General features: G+C 44.5%; 1 protein-coding gene across 3 annotated transcripts in view; it reads right to left on the bottom strand.

The window, feature by feature from the left end:
* Positions 1-4,185: 4,185 nt before the first annotated feature.
* The window catches only part of NEIL1 (nei like DNA glycosylase 1), a 32,068-nt gene continuing 22,690 nt past the window's right edge, over positions 4,186-13,563 (bottom strand). For 2 of the 3 annotated variants that reach the window (XM_040342865.1, XM_040342866.1), the window contains 2 exons: positions 9,115-9,613; positions 4,186-4,811 (listed from right to left, as the gene is read on the bottom strand). In XM_040342865.1, the coding sequence (XP_040198799.1) occupies positions 4,783-4,811; positions 9,115-9,613 (528 nt within the window). In that variant the 3' untranslated portion in view covers positions 4,186-4,782. The remainder of the gene's footprint in view (positions 4,812-9,114; positions 9,614-13,563) is intronic. The other variant, XM_040342867.1, reaches the window with a different exon arrangement.

Here is a 13,563-nt window from a genome sequence, read left to right as displayed (position 1 = left end):
CCATTCAGTGGGGCTGCGCTTGTTTTTTTCTAGAGGCGCACCAAAAAGGTTATACTTACCCGATCCTTCGATCCTCTGGAAAACGACGCTCCCTCACGTCCAGAGCCGGTCTATGTGCATGATGACATCAGGAACAGTCCATGCACAAGACCACAATCATGCGGGGGGGGGGCAGGAGTGCCAGGGTCTTACGCTAGGAGGATCGGTGGATTAGGGAAGTATATCTCCGCTCATCTCACCCCTAGCCAAAAAACGAGCAGTTAACCCATGCTGTGTGGGGAAAAAAAACGAGCAGTAAAACCTCGCTGTGTGGGGAAAAAAAGTTCTACTGGAATTCTTCTTGAATTTTAAAGGAATTACTCCCAGTTTGTAGATAATGAAACTGGAGGTACGGTAATTAACACCACCTCTATGTTAGTGTACAGAGATAGGCAGAGAGCCTGTCTATTATACAATGTGTGGCAGAGTGGCATGTTTGCCTTCACCATCCTACAGTCAGACACTCTGGAAAGGCTACATACACAATCCTGCGCACAACTTTTTTTTTTATGGGAATCTCTTTGGGACAAAACCACTTCTTATTGATCTCAGATCCCATCTACTTGGATGAAAGCAGTGCTGATTTATCCAATATTGGAAGTGGTGGAGTAAGGATGAGAATCAGCCATTGTGGTCACCTTATAGTTACATGGGGCCAGATTCACAAAAGAGATACAACGGCGTATCTCCTGATACGCCGTCGTATCTCTGTTTTAGGGCCGTTCTAACTATGCGACTGATTCATAGAATCAGTTACGCACAGCTAGCCCTAAGATCCGACAGGTGTAATTGAATTACACCGTCGGATCCTAGGATGCAATACTTCGGCCGCCGCTGGGGGGAGTTTGCGTCGTAAACCAGCGTCGGGTATGCAAATTAGCACTTACGGCGATCCACGAAGGTTTTTCCCGTCGTTACGTCGGCGCAAGTGTTAGATTCCCGTCGCAAAGATAGGGCTGCTCTTAACATGGTGGAAAATTACTCCACCATGTTAAAGTATGCCCGTCTTTCCCGCGTCGCTTTTGAATTTTTTTGTTTTCCTGGCGTAAGTACGTTACGCACGTCGCGATTCTCAACACGTCGGCGCGTCGTAATTTCGCGCAAAGCACGTCGGGAAACTTGCGAACGGAGCATGCGCAGTACGTCCGGCGCGGGAGCGCGCCTAATTTAAATGGTACCCGCCCCATTTGAATTGGGCCGCCTTGCGCCGGACGTGTACGAGAATACTTAAAGGTGCATACCAAGAGGTGCATACCAAGAGGAAAGTCAGTCATTACTATTACTGATCCCAACTTAAAAAGGAGAAAAGTGCTTTTGATCTATTCATAGATAGGGCCACAGATGATGTGAACAGCTAGAATATATGATGGAGGATTCACGTGGTGTACTGCAAGATATATTTTGACACTGTATTTGAGTATATATATATATATATATATATATGTGTATATATATATATATATATACACACACACACACACACACACAGTATAAGCGAGTGCATAAATTTTTTTTTTTTTTTTAAACAATTTACACAATGGTGGTTTTATTCGTATTTCAAAACCATTGCACAGCGCAGGGAAGTACAACATGTTTATTATTTTTAATGAAAAAAAAATTAAAAGGTTTAATATCACACTTTAAGTCCAACTGTTTATTCTCCTGTTAAGACATATCATCAGAGACAGAAATGCTCCAGGAAAGCTCTTTTCAAGCTGAGCTAATCAAAATGACCACATCTGATCACAGTTGAATGTCAAATGGCTTTTTTGTACCATTGAGAAGGTGATTAGCTACACCTTATTGAGTTTACAAGTTAGGAGGGGGGTGATCCTTTTCCGAATTCTGTTTTTGAATTTGTAATTTTTTTCGGACATGTTGACGTTATATCTTTCACTTGTATTATGTTGCGAGCAAGTTCAAGAGTAAATACAGCTGAATAAAAAACAAAAAACTGTGTCTGTCTTAATTTCAGGCTGCAAAGCAACAACATGTGATTATTTAAAGGGGGGGGGGGGGATTCTATTCTATACCCGCTGTAAGTTAGGCCTGGATTTAATAAGTTCCACGTTCTGTAACTTTAAGCTATCCTATGCACTTACCATATATACTCGAGTATAAGCCGAGTTTTTCAGCACATTTTTTTGGGCTGAAAATGCCCCCCATGGCTTATACTCAAGTCACCTTTTTGCACCTGATCTCCCAGAATTTGGGGACCTGGTACTGGCCAGCCGTAGGTCCCCTGGACCCCTTCCTCTACAAGTGTGCAAAGTTTGTTGTCCGGGGGACCTACGGCCGGGGAGCACTGATTTTTCAAAGCCTGGCACCCCTTCCATAGGCTCCAATGTTAAACGGTCATTTCTCTGGTGATTTGGGTACCCGGTACTGGCCGGTCGTAGGTCCCCTGGACCCGAAACTTGGCACACATGTAGCCCCATTTCTCCTCTATAAGCGTGAAAAGTTTGTTGTCTGGAAGACCTACCACCGGGAAGCACCGATTCTTCAAAGCTGGGCACCCCTTCCATAGACTCCCATGTTAAACGTCACTCGAGGCATGGGCACAGTGAGGCATGGGCACAGCGAGGCATGCAGATGGACACCCTAGGCTTATACTCGAGTCAATACTTTTTTCCCATTTTTTGTGGTAAAATTAGGTGCCCCGGCTTATATTCGGGTCGGCTTATACTAGAGTATATACGGAATATCAGCCACCGTATGCATGCAAATCCTCAGTTTTGTCTTAAAATAGTCATTTTGAGTCTGCTGACAGATTTCATCCTGGTAGACATGGCCCTATTCCACAGATGCCATTCCAGCGATGGCATGTTACCACAGGTGCTGTTTCCAGAGGTTTCGCAAGACACAACAGTACACAACCTCAGTAATTAGGGAGCATGAATACAATACAGTATAAAACAATGAAGTTTGGCACTGGCATTTAATTTACTTTTCTTTCCATTATGCTCTGCATCTTAAAGCGCAACTAATGTCCAACAAAGTGAATATAAAACAAACAAACACAGTCCACCCGCACACAAAGAGGTATAGCGATATACAGGCAGTAGCCCACCTTAAGCTCGAATCCTACACAAAGCAATTAAATCCAAAATATACAGAAATAAATAAGATTCAAACCTAATATTGCTGTATAAAGTCCACAGTATTTACATCTGCTTCAATGGTCTGATACCCGTGATGTCCCTCACTGATACTGGCATCCTCTCCCCAGATTCTTCCGGGTGCCGGTCTTTGGTCATCGTGATTGGCTGGTACGGGTGATGTCACTCCCGCACGTGTGCAATAGTGCAGTCAATCAGCACACAGGTACTATGCCAGATTGTAGACTGAGCTGCACAGCTTAGTGTATATTCTACAAAAGACTGAGCAGGCCAGTAGGTTATTGCAGAAGAGATATTGCATGACTTTTCTGCAATTAAGACCCCGCCTGCTCACAGTTTTTATTTTTTAAACTTTAGTTCCACTCTAATGCATCTTTCATAATAATGCATTTAGAATACAACCAAGAGACTAAGGATAATAATTAGAATGGTGGGTAGAGCGTCCTCGTCCTGGAACCAACTGGTGGCACAGCACTTTGGTTCTCTAGAGCAGGGGTCTCCAAACTTTTCAAACAAAGGGCTACTTTATTGTCCTTCAGGCTTTAGGAGGGCCAGATTGTGGCCAGCAGGGGCAGAAAATGTCACAGGCCAGACATCAGTGAGAATAAATATGGCCTCAGGGTTGGTGGTCAATAGGAGGCGGAGTATTCCCCCTATTAATTGGAGGAATAGTATCCCGTCATTGGTATCGGAAAATATAGTGCCCCATTGTTGGTGTCAGTGGGTGGAATTGTGCCCCAAGGGCTGGATAAAGGCTAGTAAGGGCCACATCTGGCCCTTGGGCCGCAGTTTGGAGACCCCTGCTCTAGCGCAATGGGCTCCAAACTGTGGCCTGGGGGCCAGATGCGGCCCTTTGCTTGCTTTTATCCAGCCCTTGGGGCAATATTTCATCTTCTGACACCAACATTAGGGCATAATTCCCCCTATTGACATAATGGGGCACAGTTTATCCCAATGACACCAACAATGGGGCACAATTCCTCTCACTGACACCAATGATGTGGCATTATTCTTTTTACACCAAATGACACCAAAGATGGGGCATGGTTTACTCCCACTGATGCCAGGACATTTTTCAATTGTCCCCCTAAAGTCTGGCGGCCAGTAAACTGGCCGTTTGTTTAGATAGTTTGGAGACCCCTGCTCTCGAGGGTAGACCAATTCTTGATTACAGAACTCTACTGAAGTAATCTGCTCCGCTATGTCTAGTTCCTGACACCAATACTAACCAGTGCCAAAAGCATACCATTGCTAGTCATATGTCATACCAAACCTCACTTTTTTACTTTCCTTCAGCAGGTCTAATCATCACCTCTAACCCATCCATTCCATTAAAATTCTGATTTGCATTACTTTAATGGGATTAAGCACCCATCCCTACTTCAGTACAGAGCTATTCAGAAGGCACCACAAAACCTGAACATTAAGGGCATTTTGGACAATGATAAAAAAAGGTGCATTTTATTAAACTTGTACAAATCTTTTTTTTCATAAAATCTGTTATAAAAAATGGCAAATTAATCAAAAGCTAGTTTACATTTAAAATGCACTTAAAACACATATTTAATTTAAAAAAGGCCAATAGATGAAATTTTTCTTGCACCAGGCTTATAGGATCTGTCAGCTAAGACTTGGCTTCTGCATCGCGTACAGCTGAGGAGGGAACAAAAACATAAAATGTTAGAATTGGAATTTTGAGGAGGATAAAGTTAATTTTAACCTTGCACAGTATCTTACAAAAGTATCTTACACCCCCTCACATTTTTGTAAATATTTTATTATATCCTTTCATGCGACAACACTGAAAAAATGACACTTTGCTACAATGTAAAGTAGTGAGTGAACAGCTTGTATAACCGTGTACATTTTCTGTCCCCTCAAAATAACTCAACACACAGCCATAGGGCTAGATTCAGGTAGAATTAGGCAGGTGTAGCGTATCTCAGATACACTAGGCCGCCGCAAGTTTGAGCCGCAAGTCCTGTATTCACAAAGAACTTGCGCTGACACTTACGGCGGCGCAGTGTAACTGGGCCGGCGTAAGCCCGCCTAATTCAAAATAGCCTGGTTGGGGGCGTGTTCTATGTAAAATACTAGTGACCCCACGTATTTTACGTTTTTAATGAACGGCGTATGAGCCGTCCGTGGACCTATCCCAGTGCGCATGCTCCAAATGACGTCGACAAATCGTCATGCTTTCGACGTGAACGTAAATTACGGCAAGCCCCATTCACAGACGAGTTACGCAAACGATGTAAAATTTTCAAATTTCGATGCGGGAACGACAGCCATACTGAACATTGGCTGCGCCATGTATTTGGTGGAATAACTTTACGCCTGAAAACCCCTTACGTAAACGGCGTATCTTTACTGCGACGGCCGGGCGTACGTTCGTGAATCGGCGTATCTAGCTGATTTACATATTCTAGGCGTAAATCAGCGTACACACCCCTAGCGGCCAGCGTAAATATGCAGTTAAGATACGACGGCGTAGGAGATTTACGCCGGTCGTATCTTAGCAACATTTAAGCGTATCTCAGTTTGAGCATACTCTTAAAGTTGCGACGACGGGGATTCGGGCTTACGACGGCGTATCTACTGATACGCCCGTCGTAAGTATATGTGAATCTGGACCATTAGGTCTAAACCTCTGAAAACAAAAGTGAGTACACCCCATAATGGAAATTAGCCATTTTCCCTCCCCGATGTCACGTGACTCGATCTCACTCTCTCATACTGGTCACTGGAAGTTCAACATGATACCTCATGGCAAAGAACTCTCTGAGGATGTGAACAAAAAGAATTGTTGCTCTACATAAAGATGGCCTAGGCCAGTGATGGTGAACCTTGGCACATTTTTTGTGTTACAACCGCTTTAAAAATTACTGCCTGGTTAGGTCTGTGACCCCATTGGGAAAGGTTTCCTTCACTTCCTGATCTATACAAGAAATGGGGGGACTGTAGTTGTCACCAGGAGAGGAAGGCACAACGGGAAAAAAAAAAAAAATTAACCCTTTCCTAGACTTCCTGAATCTACTTGTTGTGTGTGTTCCAATTGGAGACATTCAGGGCTTTTTTTCAAGGGGAACTTGGGGGAACTCAGTTCCACCACCTTTGGCTCAGACCCTTTGGTGCCTGCTCTCCACAATCACTTGTAAACACAAAAGTCTGGTTTCTGTGTTTACAAGTGACAGCTCGGCACTCTGTGTGTAACCCCTCTGAACTCTGCACTCTGTATGTAATGCAATCCTGGTATTTAATGCCCCTTTAAGACCCTTCTACTGTTTGTGAAATCTGAACGGGGTTGTGGTTGAGTTCCTGCACCTATTTTATGAGAAAAAAAGCTCTGGAGACATTTGCCTTATAATTCTATCCCTGGCAGAAAGTGGATAGATATCTCCCCAGCAGGGATGCAGACAGCAATAAAATCCTGACAAAGGCTCCAACCTTTCCAAACCTTAATAAAATGTTTGGTAGGAAATGATCTTTCATTATAAAATGCCATTATCATTTAAATACACACAGATACCCTAAAACTGGCTATACACTAGTAGTTTTGATAAAGAAAATTCGTAAAATCCTAAAACTGGCTTTTAGATTTTGGACTAAATGGACTTAACCAACTGAAAACCACAAACACGGTTAGAAGGTATGCATTCGAGAAAAATCTTCCGTACTGTTTCTTCAAATTCATTGCTGTCAAAAAAAAAAAAAAATCATTTCTCCTCACTAGCAATTAGAAAAATCAAAGGAATGTTCTTAAAACGAAAACTTGAAATTCTAGTGTATGGCCACCTTTAGGCTAGGTTCACACTAATGTGGTGCAGAAAAAGGCCGCAATCCATGTGCGTTTCCTGCACCGCATTCAAATCGCACTGCCCTTGCAATCAACAGCAGGTTTCAGTGAAATCTTAATGAAACCTCAAAACGCAAGTCGCAAACGCAGTGTATTTGCCGACACATGGCACAAAACCACCATGAGACATGGGTGGAGCGTGGTGCCGATTCAAAATGAATAGGCTCAAATCACACCGCACTGAATCGCATGTGAATTGAACAGGAATTCAGTGCGGTTCCTGTGTGATTCACATTTGGTTCATAGTGTGAACCAAGCCTTAAAGCGGAGTTCCACCCAAAAACTTCCGCTTATCGGAATCCCCCCACATTTGGCACCTTTCAGGGGGGAGCAGATACCTGTCTAATACAGGTATTTTGCTCCTACTTCCAGGCATAGACAGCTGAGCCACCCACGGCTATCTACGCCACTTCTGGCACCTCCTTTGCCTCCCCCCACTGTCTTCTGGGAGACACACAGGTCCCAGAAAACAGCAGGGACCAGTGGGATCGCGCTGCGCGAGTCGCACATTCGCAGTAGGGAACCAAGAAGTAAAACCGGCGCAAGGCTTCACTTCCTGATTCCCTTACCAAAGATGGTGGTGCCTCCACCCGAGAGCCGAGGGACAGATCGGCTTTGGGTGCCGACATCGCGGGCGCCCTGGACAGCAAGTGTCCTTATTTTAAGAGTCAGCAGCTGCAGTATTGGTAGCTGCTGACTTAAAAAATGGCGGAACTCCGCTTTAATCGAATCTTCAGCTGGCTGTGCAACAAGTTCTCTGCTGAGCTGAATGCAGCTCACCAATTTCTGTGTGTGGTCCCTAACTTGGCATGAACCAAATTTCATAAGTGAGAGGTACTTCTTTGCACATAACGGGCCAGATTCACATAGAGATACGACGGTGTATCTCCTGATACACCGTCGTATCTCTGAGTTGTGCCGGTCGTATCTATGCGACCGATCCATAGAATCAGTTACGCATAGATATCCTTAAGATCCGACAGGTGTAACTGTGTTACACCGTCGGATCTTAGGCTGCAATTCCAGGCCGGCCGCTAGGGGGCGTTTGGGTTTATTTACACGACGAATATGCAAATGAGGAGATACGCCGATTCAGAAACGAACCACCGCCCGGCGCTTTTTTTTTACGTCGTTTGCGTTGCGCTTTTTCCGGCGGATAGTTACCCCTGGGTCTATGAGGCGCAGCCAATGTTAAGTATGGCCGTCGTTCCCGCGCCAAAATTTGAATTTTTTACGTTGTTTGCGTAAGTCGTTCGCGCATACGGATGGACGTAATTGACGTAAACGTCGAAACCAATGATGTCCTTGCGACGTCATTTTGAGCAATGCACGCTGGGAAAATTTCCGGACGGCGCATGCGCTGCTCGATCAGCGCGGGAATGTGCCTGATTTAAATAGTACACTCCCCCTAGCCGCGGAATTTGAATTCCGCCGGGGGATTTACGATACGCCGCCGCAAGTTTTGAGGTAAGTGCTTTGTGAATTACCCACTTGCCTCAAAAACTTGCGGCGGCGGATCTTAAATCAGATAGGTTACGCAGATCTAAAGATCCGCTAACCTATGTGAATCTGGCCCACAATCTGTGTTTCAGTGGAACTCCATTTTCTAACTTGCATATTAAATAATTAGGGATGAGAAGAAATATAACACATTAACTGTGCCAATAGCATCAGTCTACATTTATTTAAAAAAATTTAATAAAAATTATAGTATAAAAATGTAGACAAGGTAGACATAGGGGGGAGATTTACTAAAACTAGAGCACTCAGAATCCGCTGCAGCTGTGCATGGTAGCCAATCAGCTTCTAGCTTCAACTTGTCCAATTAAGCTTTGACAATAAAACCTGGAAGCTGGTTGGTTTCTATGCAGAACTGCACCAGATTTTGCACTCTCCAGTTTCAATACCACCCCCAGAGTCTACACTAGCACTGGATTCTGGATTAAAGGATCACTGGATCCAGTGTGTTGTGTACCTGACAGAGACAAATAATGCTAATATTGATAAAAATATGAAGAATAATAATAATATTATTAATAACACCATCATTATCAAGAATATCATTATTACACAGCAAAGTAATATTAGTTCAACACTCACTAGATTTTCTTTTTGCTCGTGTTTTCCCCGTTGGAGAATTTCGTGGTGTGGCGCTCATGTCAGATTTTAGTCCCCGAATTCTAGGTTTTGGAGAATTTCGTGGTGTGGCGCTCATGTCAGGTTTTAGTCCCCGAATTCTAGGTTTTGGAGAATTTCGGGGCTTCTCAGATTTCAGCTTACGAGTCCTGGGTTTGGGAGTTGCGGCGTCCTCCGTCTTTGGTTGTGTAGCTCTGCCTCTCTTAGAAGGAGTTTTCCTTGCAGAACCTCGATTAGATGATCTCCTGCTCACATCCCTCTCAGGCTCTTTGCTGGTTTTCTTCCCTCTCGGTATCCTCTTTGCTTTCTGTCCGTTCTTTGTGTCCTCTTCTTGAACCACATTCTCCTCTTTCACTCTCCTCTTCCTTTTTGCTTGCGTTTCCCCTCCTTCACCATCTATCTCCTCTTTTACTTCTTGTTTCACAGTCAAGGAAGTTTTTCTTTTAGAGGCTGTCTTCTCAACCTAAGAAGGCAAATACTGATCAGTAACAGAGCATGTGTCCTGATTTCTACTAATGGAGGGCAGATAGTGGGTTACACATAGTTTAAAGGCTAAGTTCACCTTAAAATAATATAGTTTTTGGAGTCCCTTGAGACTTAATAAACATTAGCCATTCATAGAGATGACCAATAGATAGGCGAGTTCTTGGAACTTAAAGGCATAGTTCACCTTTACCACAAACTGTCTATGCAGATAAGGGGTGTATGCAAATAAAAACAAACTGTTCAGCTCTGACTAAAGTTGGATAATACCCTTGCTATAAGTGTAGGCCATTTACATACCTCATGAAACTTGACTGGACTTCTCCCAGAATGTTGCTATAAGATTGCTATGTGAGGCCTAGTCATTACTGCTCACCTCCACCATCACAGGAGTGAGCTTTTTCTCCGATTGAAACCTCTTCACACGCTCTCTCCCCCCTGATACAGTAGCTCTGAGCTCAGCGTTTGAGAGCTCACTCCTGCGATTGTGGAGGCGACTAGGCCTCACTAAGCAATGTACTTGGAGTATTCCAGTCAGGCTTCAGGAGGTAAGTAAATGGTCTACACTAGGGTTGTCCCGATATCACTTTTTTAGGACGGAGTACGAGTACCGATACTTTTTTTCAAGTACTCGCCGATACCGAATACCGATACTTTTTTTTAAATGTGTCCCCAAATGCAGCCATGTCCCCCCACAAATGCAGCCATGTCCCCCCACAGATGCAGCAATGTCTCCCCCCATATGCAGCCATGTCCCCCCCATATGCAGCCATGTCCCCCCCCATATCCAGCCATGTCTCCCCCCCAATTCCCCCCCCCATGCAGCCATGTCCCCCCATATGCAGCCATGTCCCCCCCCATATGCAGCCATGTCCCCCCCCATATCCAGCCATGTCTCCCCCCCAATTCCCCCCCCCCCATGCAGCCATGTCCCCCCATATGCAGCCATGTCTCCCCCCCATATCCAGCCATGTCCCCCATATGCAGCCACGTCTCCCCCCCATATCCAGCCATGTCCCCCTTACCTGCATCCCGCTGCCGCCGACTGGTTAATACGCGCGGGGAACATTACAGCTTTCATTTGAATAGCTGTAATGATTCGCGCCGCGCTGCGTATAGACACTCCCCTTGCTCGGGATTGGACAGTTCACCCGAGCAAGGGGGAGTGTCTATACGCGGCGCGAATCATTACAGCTATTCAAATGAAAGCTGTAATGTTCCCCGTGCGTATTAACCAGTCGGCGGCAGCGGGGATGCAGCGTAACAGCGGTGGGGGGGGGGGGGGGGAGTATTCTATTTCGGTATCGGGGGTATTTGCGGGAGTACGAGTACTCCCGCAAATACTCGGAATCGGTCTTGATACCGATACTAGTATCGGTATCGGGACAACCCTAGTCTACACCTATACCAAGGACATTATTTAACTTGGTCAGAGCTACACAGTTTGTTTTTATTTATAGACACCCATACCTACCAACATTTTGAGATGGGAATGAGGGACCCCTACTAGAAAAGGTATGTAGGCATAGGACACACCTCCTGTCACACCCCCTTAAAAAGGAGAATTAACCAAAAAAATTATAATTAAAATGTACAAATGCTGCAAATTTAGAAATTGGATGAAAGGTTTAGCACTGGGAAACACTTTTTGAAAGATAAAAAGTGCATTTTATATACAATTATATAGATCAGACCAAAATGAGGAACAAATGAGGAGGAATGAGGGACACTCCTCCGAATCAGGGACACTCCCTCGAAATCAGGGACAGTTGGGAACTATGGACACCCATTAGCTGCATTGGCAGTTTATTGGTAAAGGTGAACTAATCCTTTAATTGAACCTTGGCCATTCATAGGGATGGACAAAAAGGAATGCGAGTTGTTGGGACTTCATGAACAGTTGCCCATCATAAAGAATCATCAGTACTCAGTGACAAGATCTGACACAAATATGCTGGAGACGTTCCAGTCAGATTGGGCCAGGAGCGAACTGACAACTCATGGGGCCCCCGGGCAATAGAAGATTATTTTGTCATGAAAAAAAAAACAACGTTTTTCAGCATATCCAAAAAAACAATGTTTTTCAGCATATCCAAAAAAACAATGTTTTTCCAACTTCATCATTAAAAACGATGTTGCCCACACACCATCGTTTTTGAAAAATTATGAACAAAGCACGGTGACATACAACACGTACGATGGCACTCTCAAGGGGAAGTTCTATTCGCCTTTGGGCTGCTTTAGCTGATTCCGTGTTAGTAAAAGACAATTTGTGCTTTTTTGTCTGTTACAGCGTGATCAATGTGCTTACTGGTAGTAATGAATGGTCGTTTTACCAGAACGAGCGCTCCCGTCTCATAACTCGCTTCTGGGCATGCGCGGGTTTAAAACACTGTTTTAGCCCACACACGATCATTTTTTACAACCCGAAAAACGACATTTTAAAAAAACGATGTTAAAAAATGCAGCATGTTTGAATTTTTTCACACGGTCGTTTTTCGGCATGAAAAAAAAACAACTTTTTAAAAACGTAATTTAAAATCATCGTGTGTGGGCTTCAAATCGTTTTTCAGCTTCTGAAAAACGATTTGAAGCCCACACAGGATGATTTTAAATTACGTTTTTAAAAAGTCGTTTTTTTTCATGCCGAAAAACGACCGTGTGTACGCGGCATTAGGATTTTCACATCAAAAGCATGTCGGTTTCGGATATATCGAGAACAGATGTAAAAAAAACAGATTACATACTGTCCCTGGTTTTATTGAGCCTGGCAACCCTGATGGGGCCCCCTAGTGGCATGGGGCCCTCGGGCAGTGCCCGAGAGCCTCAATGGTCAGTCCGCCCCTGGATTGGGCCCACATTCAGCCTCATCTGTGGACTTTTTAAAGCTACTGCAGGTGTAAGAAGACACACCTAGGTTAACATTTATATAAATAATCAAATTCACAAAATATTTTAAGAATATAAAAAAAGCCATTTATTTTTGTAAGCAAACTCGTATCTGTTTCTGCCTCCTAAAATGAAAATTCCAGTCTAAGCAAGTTTGTCTCTGTGCAGCCATGTGCTCTCCACAAGGAGCCAAGCCCATAAATGTCTACTGGAAAACCTCCAACACTTAGAGCACCTCAGGCAGCAGATCAGGTGAACAGAGGGAAGCTTAAAGTAAATCTGTCAGAAAGATAACAGGAAATGTCATTATTATACTTCTTCTGAAAAAGCTAGTTGCCTGGCTGCTATGCTGTTCATCTGGCTTCAATACTCTCTGAACCACCACAAATATGCAGATTTTATAAAAATTGGAGTCAAGTTAGAAATTCTGCACACTTGTTTCAGGTCAGTCATTCAAAGCACTAAACAAGAGCAACAGCCAGTAAACCAGTATTTTCAAAGAGTTCAGCAATAGCAGCCTCTCCTGGGGTTTTTTTCAGGACAGGTTTACTTTACAGCCCATACTAAACGGGTGTCCTCACCGGTATTTAGAAAGTAGGAGCAGGCATGTGGGGTAAGACACTGCTTAAAACCCGACCAGATTCACAAAGAGCAAGGCGCACATTACGCCGCCGTAGACTAATCACCGTACGCTACGCAAACGCAGCGCAGAGAGGCAAGCATTGCATTCAGCAAGCCAGTGCTCCCAACGCTGCGCCAGCGTGGTGTGGGTTTCGAAGGCGTACGCCGGCGTAGGTGGAAGTGGGCGTAGCCCCATGCAAATGAGGCGTGACCCCATGCAAATGATGGGCCGAGCGCCAGACAGGTTTGTATCATGGACTGCACATGCGCCGTGACGTGGACGCACCACCCTGCTCATAACCATGCCGGCACAACTGCCTAAGCTACGCCGGATCACTGCGTACACCGTGAACATAACGTACGCCCAGCCAGACACACGTCCAACGCACAATACGCCGGCTTGTGTTCCCTGGTGCAGAC

Source organism: Rana temporaria, chromosome 3, assembly GCF_905171775.1.
Source record: "Rana temporaria chromosome 3, aRanTem1.1, whole genome shotgun sequence".
Taxonomy (NCBI): Eukaryota; Metazoa; Chordata; class Amphibia; order Anura; family Ranidae; genus Rana; species Rana temporaria.
This window is presented reverse-complemented; position numbering and strand designations above follow the sequence as displayed.